Source organism: Sander lucioperca, chromosome 21, assembly GCF_008315115.2.
Source record: "Sander lucioperca isolate FBNREF2018 chromosome 21, SLUC_FBN_1.2, whole genome shotgun sequence".
NCBI classification, from domain to species: Eukaryota; Metazoa; Chordata; class Actinopteri; order Perciformes; family Percidae; genus Sander; species Sander lucioperca.
The window spans coordinates 3,280,889-3,294,336 of NC_050193.1; the positions used below are offsets into that span (position 1 = coordinate 3,280,889).

At 42.0% G+C, this 13,448-nt stretch overlaps 1 protein-coding gene across 1 annotated transcript; it reads right to left on the minus strand.

Annotated features, from left to right (window-relative positions):
• Positions 1-2,242: 2,242 nt before the first annotated feature.
• On the minus strand, positions 2,243-8,431 carry LOC116049981 (keratin, type I cytoskeletal 13-like). Its single transcript, XM_031300038.2, has 7 exons — positions 7,885-8,431; positions 6,373-6,455; positions 5,806-5,962; positions 5,043-5,204; positions 4,546-4,671; positions 3,800-4,036; positions 2,243-2,442 (listed from the first exon to the last, which is right to left on the minus strand). The coding sequence occupies exons 1-7, from the start codon at positions 8,350-8,352 to the stop codon at positions 2,317-2,319; spliced, it is 1,359 nt and encodes a 452-aa protein (XP_031155898.1). The 5' UTR covers positions 8,353-8,431; the 3' UTR covers positions 2,243-2,316.
• Positions 8,432-13,448: the final 5,017 nt, after the last annotated feature.

The window sequence follows — 13,448 nt, forward strand, 5'->3', positions numbered from 1 at the left end:
CAATGTTCCCACAGCCCTATGTGCCCACATTTCTAAGACTGTTTTCCAAATTAGGCCTATGTCCCTACAGTTACCACATTTCTAAAAAAAATTTCCAAAATTAGGCCCTATATTCCCACATTTCCTTTTTATCCCTCTTTCTCCTAATTACACCCAACCTATTATCCAGTAGCAATGTAACCCTAACCCATCTCCATCTTCTTAAAACCATAGACCCCACAAGTCTAACTGAAAAAATACTGAAATGGATCCACTTCTCTTTTTAATCTAAGTTTTACAGGGTATTTTTAGAAATACTTACCTCCCACTGCTCTGGTTTCCTCTCTCCTCAGGTTTTATCTGGACCTCCTCAGCGCATCATAACCAACCTTTTAAACCCCCCTTGCTTTCTTTTCTTTTCCTTATTTCCTTTGTTTTCTCTTTTATATGACTTTTCCTATTGCTTTAATCCATATTTATGTTTAATAATTTATGTGTAATTGTTTTAATATTTACTTATTTATATCTTTTATAGCATGCTGTTTAGATTTTATTATTCTTTCCTTTAAGGGGGTTAATTTCCACCAGCAGAGGGGGTCCCACCGAATATGTTTTTACAGATTTTTTAATAAATATTTTAAAGATGCCTTGGTTGTCCTTTATACTTTTTGTTCTGCCTTATCTATATTTTAATAATACTTTTACTGTTTCTTTATCTATTCTTAATGTTTATTATTATTATTAGTATTAGTATTATTAGTATTATTATCATTTATTATTACACACTGAATTACTTGCCTCAAGATTTTAAGATGATAATACACATGCCATTGGTTTTATGCATGACTAACAGTGTGGTTTTATTCTAAGATGTATTTTAAATTATTTATGGCTATTTATTGTGTGGCACTTTTACTTTTTAAGCACTTTTAAACCTCAGCACTTATTACAAATGTTTAATGGTATGTGTACTTTTTAACCTCACGGGCAAGTAATTCAAATAGTATTTTAGACTTTTAAAATGTTTTTAGTTCTTTTCAATGTGGAGATAGATTGGGATAGAATTTTTTTGTATTGCGACGCCATACATATATATATATATATATATATATATATTAGGTATTTATTGTGTACTGTCTCCAGGAGAGAGGCCAGCGCAGGTGTGGAGGTGACCTTTTATTTAAAGTTTTATGCTCCCGCTGTCCGTCCTGTCCAGTGGTTCTTTTAAGCTGCTTTTAATATCTGGTTTTCTTTTAAAGAGCTTTTATATAACCAAACTTGTTTTTTTAAGGAGGTTTTTAAGTGTTTTATTCACACCAGTGGTCCCCTTGTGCCCGTGCCCCTCGCAGTGCCCATCCCGGGCGTTGTGTTTTAACCCAAACCTAACTCTAACATAGGGCCTAATTTTAAGAAAAATCTTAGAAATGTGGGAACATTGGGCTGTGGGAACATAGGGCTGTGGGAACATCGGGCCTAATTTTCAGTGAAAAAAAAATTCTTAGACATGTGGGAACATAGGGCTGTGGGAACATAGGGCTGACCACACGTGCATCATCAACAACCAATGGGTGCTCTCCCTCCAGCACCAAATAGGAAGCAGCAAACGGCTTATGCCGGTGTTGTTTATGGTTGCTATGGTGCCGCGCTAAGCTAAATGCTAAAGAGGGAAAGTTTCTGATTTTTAACCCTTCTGAAGCGAGTCATCCAATGGTAGTTTTACCGGCAAATAAACACAGACCTCCGGGTACTGGACAGTTGTGTACACTTGTAAAAAAGTGTTGATATTTCAGAGCATTACAGTGAGAACTTTGGACTCTTGATGAATTTAAGGCAAGTGTTTTCGGTTTGTTGATGTTGTACACACTCAGAAATAGAAGTATCATTGAGAACCTAATGCTTGTCGCAAGAGAGGTTCCCTTTTAAAAAGACAATCATGTACCCTTCTCTTTCATTGTTTACCCTCAAATTAGTCCAAAGGTCCAGTTCTGGCCTCGTAAAAAAACAATACTGTACTCAATAGTGTACCTGTAAGTACAGAAATGTTCTTGTCTCGTACCTCCATTTTTTAATGTGTAGGCCAGTAAGCATATCATCAGTGGGGATTTATATTTGCTAATAATACATGGGAATTATGTTTAGACATTTTAATTTTTGAAAAAAACTTTTGCAGGCCCCCTTGCAGTGACTGCTGTTAAAGATCTCTGGTCTAGTGTATGGTAGGCATCAGACACTTGAGTTTGAACAGAAGACGCAACAGACGGCGTTTTATTTTGAAGCACCTTGGCAGACTTTTATTGTGTTTATTTGCGTGTTTCTGTCTGCTGGAGCTCCCAGGGTTTACTCGATGGTCTCTGAGGACGAGCTCACCACCTTCCCGTCCACGATCTCCTCTACGACCGTGATCACTTTGGTTTTGGAGGTTTTTTGGGTGGTTTTTTGGGTGGTGGCGGTGCAAATGGCGACACTGCAGGAGAGAGAGGGACAAACAACACAGTTAGGTTTTTATTCATAACACAATGCATTCTCATAAACTGCTCTGTATGATATCGTACGAAAATGTATGCACACTAAAGCGTAAGATATCGTACAAAAGGAGAACGCCGGCTGGTCACGTGACGCCGGCTACAGTAGCCTGGTACGAGCGCCGTGCGCAGAGAGAGAGACAGTTGCTTGTTGTTTAAGCTGTTACAGACCTCCATCAAAGCTCGGCCGTATCAGCGGCAGTTAGTAGATGTTTAGCTGCTACAGAGCTACGGTGCTCCGCATGGTGCTCCGTCGTATCAGTGGTAGTTGGTGGTTCAGTTACCCGAGAATAGATGACTATGAGCCAGGTACAGAGCTAGGGTTGGGCATCGTTTTGATTTGAACAATTCTGATTCCAATTGCGATTCTTCCTTTCGATTCCGGTTCTTATCGATTCTCGATTCTGATTCTTTGAGTGGTGGAGTTGAAACGGGTCACATGCCTATTTTCACAAATAAGAGGAAAGTTTTATTTTGATTCAATGGTGGTTTGCAGTTTTACAGGGCTTTTTCAACGTAAAATAAAGCTACACTAGAACACTGCTTACTGTGCTCCAAGGCTGCAAAACAACAAGCGCCTGGCCGCTTTGGAAACAAAAAAGTCGTGCATGTTAAATTGGGAAGCGATGATCGGATTTGAAACCAAATCCTCCAAACGCTTCCAATAAATAAACAATTCTACCGGAATCATAATTTCTGAAACGATTCCAAGTAGGAATCGGTTCTCGATGCCCAATCCTATACAGAGCACTGCCAGCTGCCGGTCATTTCGGTGGAGATTATGGTTAAGTTAAGGCAACAAAATGTGAACGTTATGGGTCTTAATAGTTCTTCTAGTGGAGCTAAAAACACTTCTGTGCACAGAGTTTGCTTTTGACTCAAAACTCTGCTTAAAAACCAAAACATAGCAATGTAGATGTAGCCTAACTAGTTTAAACTACCTGCTTACCTGCCTGATTATTTTTTGGGGCATTTTCGGCCTTTATTTTTGACAGGACAGATAAAGACTTGAAAGGGGAGAAAGAGGGGGAATGACATGCAGCAAAGGGCTGCAGGTCGGAGTCGAACCCGCAGCCGCTGCATCGAGGAGTAAACCTCTACACATGGGCACCTGCTCTACCAACTGAGCTCTGCTGCCGCTCTCTTTGTTAGTTAAAATCAGACATTAGGCCTACTTCACTTCCTGAAGGTTACGCTTGTGAAGCAGAATGTGACGTAGCTCCGTTTGTTCCGTGAAGTTAAAATAACTCTGTTTCCTTTTCTTTTTCACGGGAATCAACACTTTGCTTCTCTCACCTGCTGCCGCCGCCGCTGCCGCCGCCCTCTCCATCCAGCAGCCTCCTGTACTCGGCGATCTCCATCTCCAGTCTGGTCTTGATGTCCAGCAGCATCTGGTACTCCTGTCCCTGTCTCTCCAGGTCGGCCCGCAGCGACACCAGCTGCTGCTCAAGACCGCTCACCTGCATCTGGTACCCGTTCAGTTGCATGGCGTAGCGGCCCTGCGTCTCGGCCAGAGTCGACTCCAACGATCCTTTCTGCAGGAGAGAGGATTCACAAAGAGACACTTTAACAGCGCTGGAAGAAGTATTCTGATCCTTCACTGCAGTTAAAATACTGTTACTGTAAAAGTCCTGCAGTGAAAATGTTACTTCAGTAAAAGTCTGTTAGTATCATCAGGAGAATGTGGTTAAAGTATTAAAAGTAAAGAAAAAGAGAGAATAAACTACATTGTTTTGTGTGCAGAAATCTTAATGTGTAAAGTAACTAGTAACTAAAGCTGTAACAGATGAATGTAGTGGAGTAACTAAAGTAACTAGTAACTAAAGCTGTAACAGATGAATGTAGCGGAGTAACTAAAGTAACTAGTAACTAAAGCTGTAACAGATGAATGTAGTGGAGTAAAAAGTACAATATTTCTCTCTGAAATGTAGCGGAGTAGAAATAGAAAGGGGCATGAAAAGAAAAGACTCAAGTAAAGTACAAGTACCTCAAGATTTGGACTGAAGGACAGTACTGGAGTAAATGTACTTAGTTACTTTCTCACCATGCTGAGCTGCGACTGTAGCTCGATCTCCAGGCCCTGCAGTGTTCGCTTGAGCTCTGTGATCTCTGATTTGGACGAGTGGAGCGTTTCTGTGCTGACGGCGACTTCTTTGTTCAGCGATTCTGACTGTAGAGAGAAACAGCAGGCGGCGTTCACACTGGAACTCAATGGATTCTAAAAAAATTGACTTTTTTTTCAAATATTCAGACGTTTTTCTTTAAATATTCCAGCCTTTTTTTTCCCTTTTCCTTACATAAACGACTTTTTTTAATTCTAAAAATATTAACGTTTTTTTCTAAGAATATTCAAATTTTTTTCCCGACTTTTTTCCCCCTTTTCCTAAAATATTTAGATGGGAGTTTTCAAACCAAAAAGGGGGGCAGCTATACCCGGTGCGTCTGCAGGTAATGATGATGATGGCGCTGGATGAAAAGTCAGACGACCACATTTCATCACAACCCATCCAACAATCGTTGAGACGTTTCAGCGGTCCTTACCTTGGAGTGGAACCAGGCCTCCAGTTCTTTGCGGCTCTTGTTGGCGACGTTTTCGTAGTGCTCCCTGACCTCCTCGATGACCTTCTGGAGGTCAACGGCCGGAGCAGCGTCCACCTCCACGTTCACCTGGCCGCTCATCTGCGTTCGCATCGCCAGCAGCTCCTGCACACAAACACAAGGAGACGCATTAAACCAACCAGAGGAGACGCATGAAACCAGAGGAGATACATGAAACCAGAGGAGACGCATCAAACCAGAGGAGACGCATCAAACCAGAGGAGACGCATCAAACCAGAGGAGACGCATCAAACCAGAGGAGCCGCATCAAACCAGAGGAGATACATCAAACCAGAGGAGACGCATGAAACCAGAGGAGACGCATCAAACCAGAGGAGATACATCAAACCAGAGGAGACGCATGAAACCAGAGGAGACGCATCAAACCAGAGGAAACTTTTAACCGCTAGAATTTTGAATGTAAACCTATTTTCGTTTAACTTTATTGAGACGTTTTATTTATTCCCAATCAGGGCCGGCCCATGGCATAGGCAGCATAGGCAGATGCCAGGGGCGCCGGCAGTCCAGATGAGTAAAGAAAAAACAGCAAAAACATCGGAGAAAATGTTGAGAAAAAAACCCCCAAAAATGTCAGAAAACCCCGCCAATAACATTGGGAAAAGCGACCAAAACGTTGAGAAAATTTCTTTCGACAAAAAGCAACAAATACAGCTGTAATCTGGCCTAGATCTTTCAGCGCTCTCACCTCCTCGTGGTTCTTCTTGAGGAAGATGAGTTCCTCCTTCAGACCTTCGATCTGCATCTCCAGGTCGGTCCGGCTCAGAGTCAGCTCGTCCAGGACTCGCCTCAGCCCGGCGATGTCAGCCTCCACCGACTGACGCATGGCCAGCTCGTTCTCATACCTGCAGGGAAAACAAAGCATTTGTTTCAAAATCTGTTTCCTCCCAAAATATAGCTCGCTGAAGCAGACCAAGGACGCAAACAAAGAGGGAGAAGTGTGTATTGTTTCTATTGTGTGTCTATAGAGACAGAGCGCATTTAATGATCCAGCCCTGCAGGGATGTACAACACTCTGCAGCTAAATTTAAATAAAATTTGAACCATATGGCTATAGCAAAGACGTTCTTTAACGTCATCGACTGTCATTTTGTGCTCTTTTTTTTTTTTTTTTTACTGTTCAGGCACTGGTAACCGAAAAAAAAAAAACCTATTCCTAACCCTGCGTATGTAGGCTACCCGGAGACGTAGATTCAAGGCAGGACCATGAATCAACGCTAAGTGTGACTATTCATGAACAAATTAATTGACTCACTTCATCCTGAAGTCGTCGGCAGCCAGCTTGGCGTTGTCGATGGAGAGGTAGATGCCGCCGTTGATCCTGGTAGCGTCCTGGATCTGGAGAGGAAAAGAAATACTGTCAGCTTTTCATGTTCATACTTTGTTTTAACAGACTTACTAAGATAGATAAGATAAAATATACTTTATTGTCCCCGAAGAGAAATTTGTTTTGGACTCTGTCTGTTCCGCAGCTTTACAAAGACAACACAAAATACAGAACAGAAGCATCTCTCAACACGTACTCTCATGCAGCACAAAACATGCTCTCATATACATTACACAGGGACCTATATAGTAAGCACATTAGCTCCTCCTTTCAGTGGCAGTTCTTGTATTGCACAAAATGACACAATGCACTAACAACTAACATAATGCACAACCCAAATAGCCTACGTATTGCACAAATTACATAATGCACAACCCCAATAGCCTACATATTGCACAATGACACATTTTCACATAACCTATACAGTACATATTGAACAATCCAACAGCCCATGTATTGCACCACTTACATATTGCACAACCCCAATAACCTACTTATTGCACGATGACATAGTGCACAACCCAGCCAGCCTACATGTTGGTGTTGACAAGCTTAATCGACATAGGCACAACTGTGTGTTTATATCGGTTTAGCCTGCATTTAGGAACCCTGAATCTTCTACCAGAGGGTAAAAGCTGAAATTCTGGGGGAAAGACCTGACTATCTAAAGATAGAGGGCGACAACAGGAAACCAAAAAATCTATACATTTTTTTTTTTTTACGTGATTACGTGATTCACATTTTAGAGACCAAACTACTCATCTATTCATCCAAAAAATAATCCACACATTAATCACACAATGAAAACAATCATTAGCTGCAGCCCTAGTTCTTTCTATTCACCAGTAAGTGGTTCCTTGACAAATAAAGGGCCAATTCCCCAAAATAAGTCCAACATAAACAATAAAATAATCCTAAAGAGGAAGAGAACTAAATGACTGATGTCTATGGTACACTGCTTTTGATAAATATTGATTTGGATTAAAACAAAGTCAGTTTGTCTGCTTGACAATCTCTTTTTGCAACATTAAAAATGAACAAAGATGAGATGAACAAACGTAGACATTCATCTGATCAGATAAAACAGACTTTGACAAAGTTTTTCTTTGGCGACATAATTTGATGTTGGAAACAAGGTAATACGTTGCAGTATATCGCAGAATATCACAATAATTACGTAGGCTATTGGGGGTTGTTAGTTGTGCAATATCTTATTGTACAAGGGCTGTGCTACACTTATTGCGGAGAATGCAGTCGACAGGGTCGTTCAATTAAAAAATACCAACGAAAAGAGTACTTAATGTGCTTACTATATATGTACCTATCTAATGTACAGTATATGAAAGCATGTTTTGTGCTGCATGAGAGTATGTGTTGAGAGATGCTACACCTTAATGTTGTTGCATGCAGACAGTTTTGGGGGTTCTCTGGTGAGCCTACCTTCCCCTGCAGCTCTGCGATGGTGACGTAAAAGTGGCTGTAGTCTCTGGCCGACGGGCCGACCTTGCTCTCCAGGAACTGTCTGATCTTCAGCTCCAGCTCGCTGTTGGCCTTCTCCAGGCTGCGCACCTTGTCCAGGTAGGACGCCAGGCGGTCGTTCAGGTTCTGCATGGTGGCCTTCTCGTTGGCAGAGATGTCCACGCAGCTGCCGCCGCCACCAGCACCACCACCACCACCACCACCACCTCCTCCTGCGCCAAGGCCAAAGCCAAAGCCACCGCCTGCTCCGCCACCAGAGCCGAAGCCATAGCCAGTTCCACCGCAGCCACCGCCAAACATGGACATGGTGGAGCCACCGGAGGAGATTCTGACGCCAGAGCCTCCAGATCCTCCGTACATGGATCGGCTGCTGCTGCGCATGCCGCCGCCGCCGCCGCCTCCGCTGCTGATGGACTGGGAGTAGTACATATTGTCTTTCTGTTTGGCGTTGAAGAGTGAAAGCTGTCAATCTGCTTCAGATGCTCAGGAGAGAGTGGAGAAACTCAGAGAGAGAGAGATATTTTATACTGTTGTATGAGTTTTGTGAAGAGGCGGAGGGAAAGGATGGCGAGCGCTTGCCAAGCCTGGGAGGAGACACCTGTCCTTGTTTAACTCAGCGGCGAGCGAGTGAGGTTAACAGGCTGTGGGTGTGTCTGAGAAATGTGGAATCCACTTATACAATCGCCTGTATGTGCCCAGAGGCTTCGTCACGCCATCTCTCGTTTTCTAGAAGGGTCTACAAGATCTGCAGGGCGAGTTCAGACACGGTTACATTTAGATTTACAGTTCACACCCAGCCCAGCATAGAAAAAGCAATCAATCACTCCGCAGCTGTAAAAGAAAAACCCTTATAAAGTTTTTATAAGTTGGGTAACTGTTGGCAGCCTGTGATTGTGCCGTGGCTTAAAGAGTAAACCTCTTGTTTGATCAAGGTCTTTGTCAGCGGCCGGATCCTGAGCAAACACAGCTGAGGACAATAAATAGAGACCCTTTATATTCTGTTAAGATCCATAAAACAGTCCAAGATAAGATTGGGAAACTCAGGTGCAAAGAGCTTTGGTAAAAACATCGGAAATAGAAAGAAAGCCGCAAAGTTTAAGAGAGATTATTGCACTTAAAGGTGCTGTTAGGTATTTTTAAATCGGGAGCGTGCCTATGTTCCCACAGCCATATGTTCCCACATTTCTAAGATTTTTTTCAAAATTAGGCCCTATGTTTGCCTAACCCCTAACCCACCCTAACCCTAACCCTTGAAGGGAAATGTAGGAACACAAGCCCTAATTTTAAGAAAAATCTTAGAAATGTGGGAACATAGGGCTGACCCCTTTTTAAATCATTACAGATTCATTTATAGACACTGAAATCTTTTCTGTGAAGACGCTTTGCCAATGAGATGCAGCTTTGGAAGAAAATGTTGTTTTCTATAGGCAGAGCAGATGTGGGGCCAAATGGAGGAACTACATCTTCTTCTTCTGAACGAGCAGATAAAACTCTGGTATTTTGAATACAAAGTGTGTTCACACTGACGAAGGCCTATGATACAATGATATATAGGGTTGGGCATCGTTTTGATTTTAACAATTCTGAATCCAATTCCAATTCTTCCGTTTGATTCTGGTTCCTCTCGATTCTCGATTCTGATTCTTTGAGGGGTGGAGTTCAAACGGGTCACATGCTTATTTCATAGATAAGTGGAAAGGTTTATTTTTATTCAATGGTGGTTTACAGTTCTACCGGGCTTTTTCAACGTAAAATAAACCCACACAACAAGCGCCTGAAAGTATGGCGGGTGCTACGGAAACCAAAAACTTGCACGTGTTAAATTTGGAACCGATGATCAGATTTGAAACCAAATTTTTCCAAATGATTCCAATAAATAACTGATTTTTGAAATGATTCCAAGTAGGAACCGGTTCTCGATGCCCAATCCTAATGATATATACTCAAAATTATCAAAATGTTGAGTGTGGAATGCTGGACACTACTCACACTCAACGGCCACCGTCTTTGCTACAGAGCTGAAGCTACGGGACCACTAACGTGTTTTCAAACTTGTGAAAAATGGCAGGCAAGGAAGCTGCAGCGGTTGCGATTGAAACAGCGAAAACCGAACTGTACAAATGTAATTTGTAGGCTACATTTTTTCTCCTTTAAAAATCATCATAACAAGACTTATCCTAAGACACTTTACAGATAGAGTAGCTTTAGACCACACTATAATTTATAAAGACCCAACAATTCCAGTAATTCCCCCAAGATCAAGCATTTAGTGCGACAGCGGCGAGGAAAAACTCCCTTTTAGGCAGAAACCTCGGGTGGTGAGGAAAACTCCCTTTCAGGGAGAAACCTCAGACAGACCCAGGCTCTTGATAGGCGGTATCTGACGGTGCCGGTTGGGGGGGTGATGAACAGTGGCAATAACAGTCACAATAAAGATAATGGAACTATGACTAGAAATAGTAGTTTTAGTAGTCCATGGCATAGCAGGGCACTGCAGGGCGTAGCAGGGCACTGCAGCCACAGCCTTTTGACAATCAGCTGATTGAGGCAGTAATTGCATCAGCTGGTATATAAGAGCTGAGCTGTCATTCAGTTGGGGTTCCTTAGGTTTGTACCCACACGGTTTAATGGCCGCTGAGTACCGCTTGTGGAAACGAAGAAAACATATCAATATGAAGTTTGAATGATAACGGAAAATAAATGTGACAAACGAAAGAGATCAGTTGATTCTGAGTCTTGTTTAAGCGCGTTGACCAAAGCACATTCCAAAGAACAGGAAGGGATCAAATACGTTGTCTGAAAGTTTCTCCTTTGTATGTCATCCCTTGATTCACGCAACTAGAGCCATCAAGTCTGAGCTGCAGAAACACAAGCACATCTTTCTGCCAAACCAAACCCCAAAACTGCACTTTTCACCTGGGGTCCGTTTCAGGTAGAAGGTTTAACAAACTCTGAGTCTAACCCTGATATCTGAGTTGATTTACCCTGAGATAGGAAACTCTGAGTTTTCGGTTTCAGAACAGCTGATATGAGTTGGTTCAATCAACTCCGAGTAGGTTCATGCGCGTGCACCACCACAATAAAAAGGCAGTATGAATGGAGCCATGATTCTACGATTCACCATGGTAACAACCACAAACAAACGGGTCGGCGGAAATACTCATGCGCACAAACAGCGAGTTTGAACATGTATTTCGTTAAAAAAGCAAGACAGGGGCTGCTGCTGCAAAAGAGAGAGAATTTGGTGTGGGAGAAAATTGCTGCTCGAGTCAATGTGTAAGCATTAACAGTGTATTAATTTCATATTTAATCACAGTTAACTTATAATATTAGCCTACTAGTGAAAACTGGAATTGTATTACACCTATAATTTCATTTGGGTGCAATCCTGCGGGCGAAAAAGTAAGCTACTAGGCCTACTATATCCCATTTTGAGGCTGCAGCACCATGATCATTAACAGAACTATAATTTATAATCATTTATTTCGTTTTAATGTCTCTCACTGGTTTGTGTCCAGAGAACAATACAAAAAACTTTTAAAAAACATTTCAGAGCGGGTCACACTTTTCTGACGGCTCTGCATACAGTGGCTTTACTATTAGCCTACAGTATGTTCTGCATTACCAATAAAGAAAAATGCCATTTGCAAAAAACATAATGCGACACAAAGAATCTGCTGGGATGTTAAAGCATGTCCACGATGGTGGATGTTAGTGATATGAGGACGGATAAGGTATCTACATATCTGATGGACGGTGAAAAAAAATACCTCTCAAATCGGTTATGTGGAAATGAAAATACATTTAGTCGCGACTCAATATCATCTCCCGACGTAAACTCTCTGTGAAGTAATACAGCTTTTTCATCAACAGGATCGTCGACAAAAGGACATGACATGTTTGAGAAAAAAATGTTTTATAATCTGCCTAACAATAAGTTTTATTTATTAAGTTTTTATTCATGCAGATAACAAACTGCATTAAAATGCACCTGATACAGAATGAATGAATGAATGAGGAAATGAGAGAGAAGAAACCTCGAGAAAACCTCCTCCCTGAGTTTCTGACTGAGAGAAACTCTAGGTTTCTTGAAGAAAACCTGCTCCCGACCAGATTAGGTTCACAGACTCAGTAACCATAGTAACTGACTCTGAGGTTAAGTTACCTCTCTTTCTGAAACGGAAAACCCAGAGTTTCCCTCATCTCAGGGTTAACAAACTCAGAGCTTTCACTAAACCTGCTTTCTGAAACGGACCCCAGATCTCTAAAAACATCTGCTGCCACACTCTGCCCACAACAAGAGGAGTCATGTAGAGACAGTTAATGGCCAAACTGCAAAGTCATTGCAGCTGGCTTTGTGTTGTTGCTGGCTTGGTGCAAATGATTAGGCAACTGTGATTTCTAATCAAAGTGAATCAGAGCATGTTATGTGAGTTTTGGAACAGATTCAGAATAGAGCTGTAATCGGGCCTTAAAAGTTAGGCCTGACAAGGCCCGAGCCCGACAGAATTCGGCCCGAGCCCAACAAATACATTTTGATTGACAGCTTTTTAAAAGCCTAACCCGTTTACAGCCCGACATTATTCAAATGTGCGCATGCACACAGCTCTTTTCTTTCTGTTGTACTTTAACAGAATGTCGCATCTTTTGCATTTCACATAATCCACTGGCTCATTATTTTCATTATGCACATGGTCAAAAGTTTTCCACACCTCAGACTTTGCTTTCTTTGCCGGTGCAGCCAAAACGTAATCGCCAGAGGCCAGCCTCGGTTTCACATCCTCAGCATCCATTTCCGCACTAATCGAAACACATCAGCTGACCGCTCATTTACCGCGCAACCCAGAGCGCAAGCCCGAGCCCAGCCCAGGCCCGTGAAAAATGATAGAAATTAAGACCGAACCCGACGGAACCCATCTTCAGCTCTACAGAGAATTTGATTTTGGACGCAACCTCCCGTCTCTCAAAAGACGCTGCAACGCTCCTAGAATGCATTGCCCGGCTTCTTACAGAGACAAGGAATGGGAAGCGTGGAAATGGCGCTGCCAATGGACACTTTCTTTTATACTTCTAAGGTTAGGGTTTGCAGCTATCCATTCCTTCATTTCTCACACTTGAATTGCATAATCATGCTTATAGGCTTTTTAAGTCTGTTTTCTTCAAATTGCAGAGTCATGCTTGGAAGTTTTTAAGTCTTTAAGGATTAGGGGGTTTAAGGGGTTAGGGGGTTATGGGGTTATGGGGTTAGGGATAGGGTTAGGCTAATTTTGCACCACTTTGCATACTGTTTGTCGGATGGAAAAGCAACAGTTATTTCATCATTATTGCCTCCTGTTCTTTTAACCCTTGTGTTGTCCTCCCGGGTCAAACTTAACACTTTTTTAGACACTGTTTTTACGTTTATGTTGCTTTTTCCCCACTTAATGCTTGCTTTTTTAAGGTTTTTGTCACTTATTTCAATGTTTTTGGCACTTTTTTTCTGTTAACACCAGTATATTCACCACTAGACCTATTTATTTGCACTA

What these genes read in the sequence shown, in the direction of transcription:
- LOC116049981 (XM_031300038.2), bottom strand. Translation starts at nt 8,352, where the DNA reads ATGTACTACTCCCAGTCCATCAGCAGCGGAGGCGGCGGCGGCGGCGGC. An exon ending in TCGCAGAGCTGCAGGGGAAG is followed by an intron (nt 6,456 to 7,884) that starts GTAGGCTCACCA and finishes TTTCCTCTCCAG; the next exon opens with ATCCAGGACGCTACCAGGAT. An exon ending in TCAAGAAGAACCACGAGGAG is followed by an intron (nt 5,205 to 5,805) that starts GTGAGAGCGCTG and finishes GTTTGTGTGCAG; the next exon opens with GAGCTGCTGGCGATGCGAAC.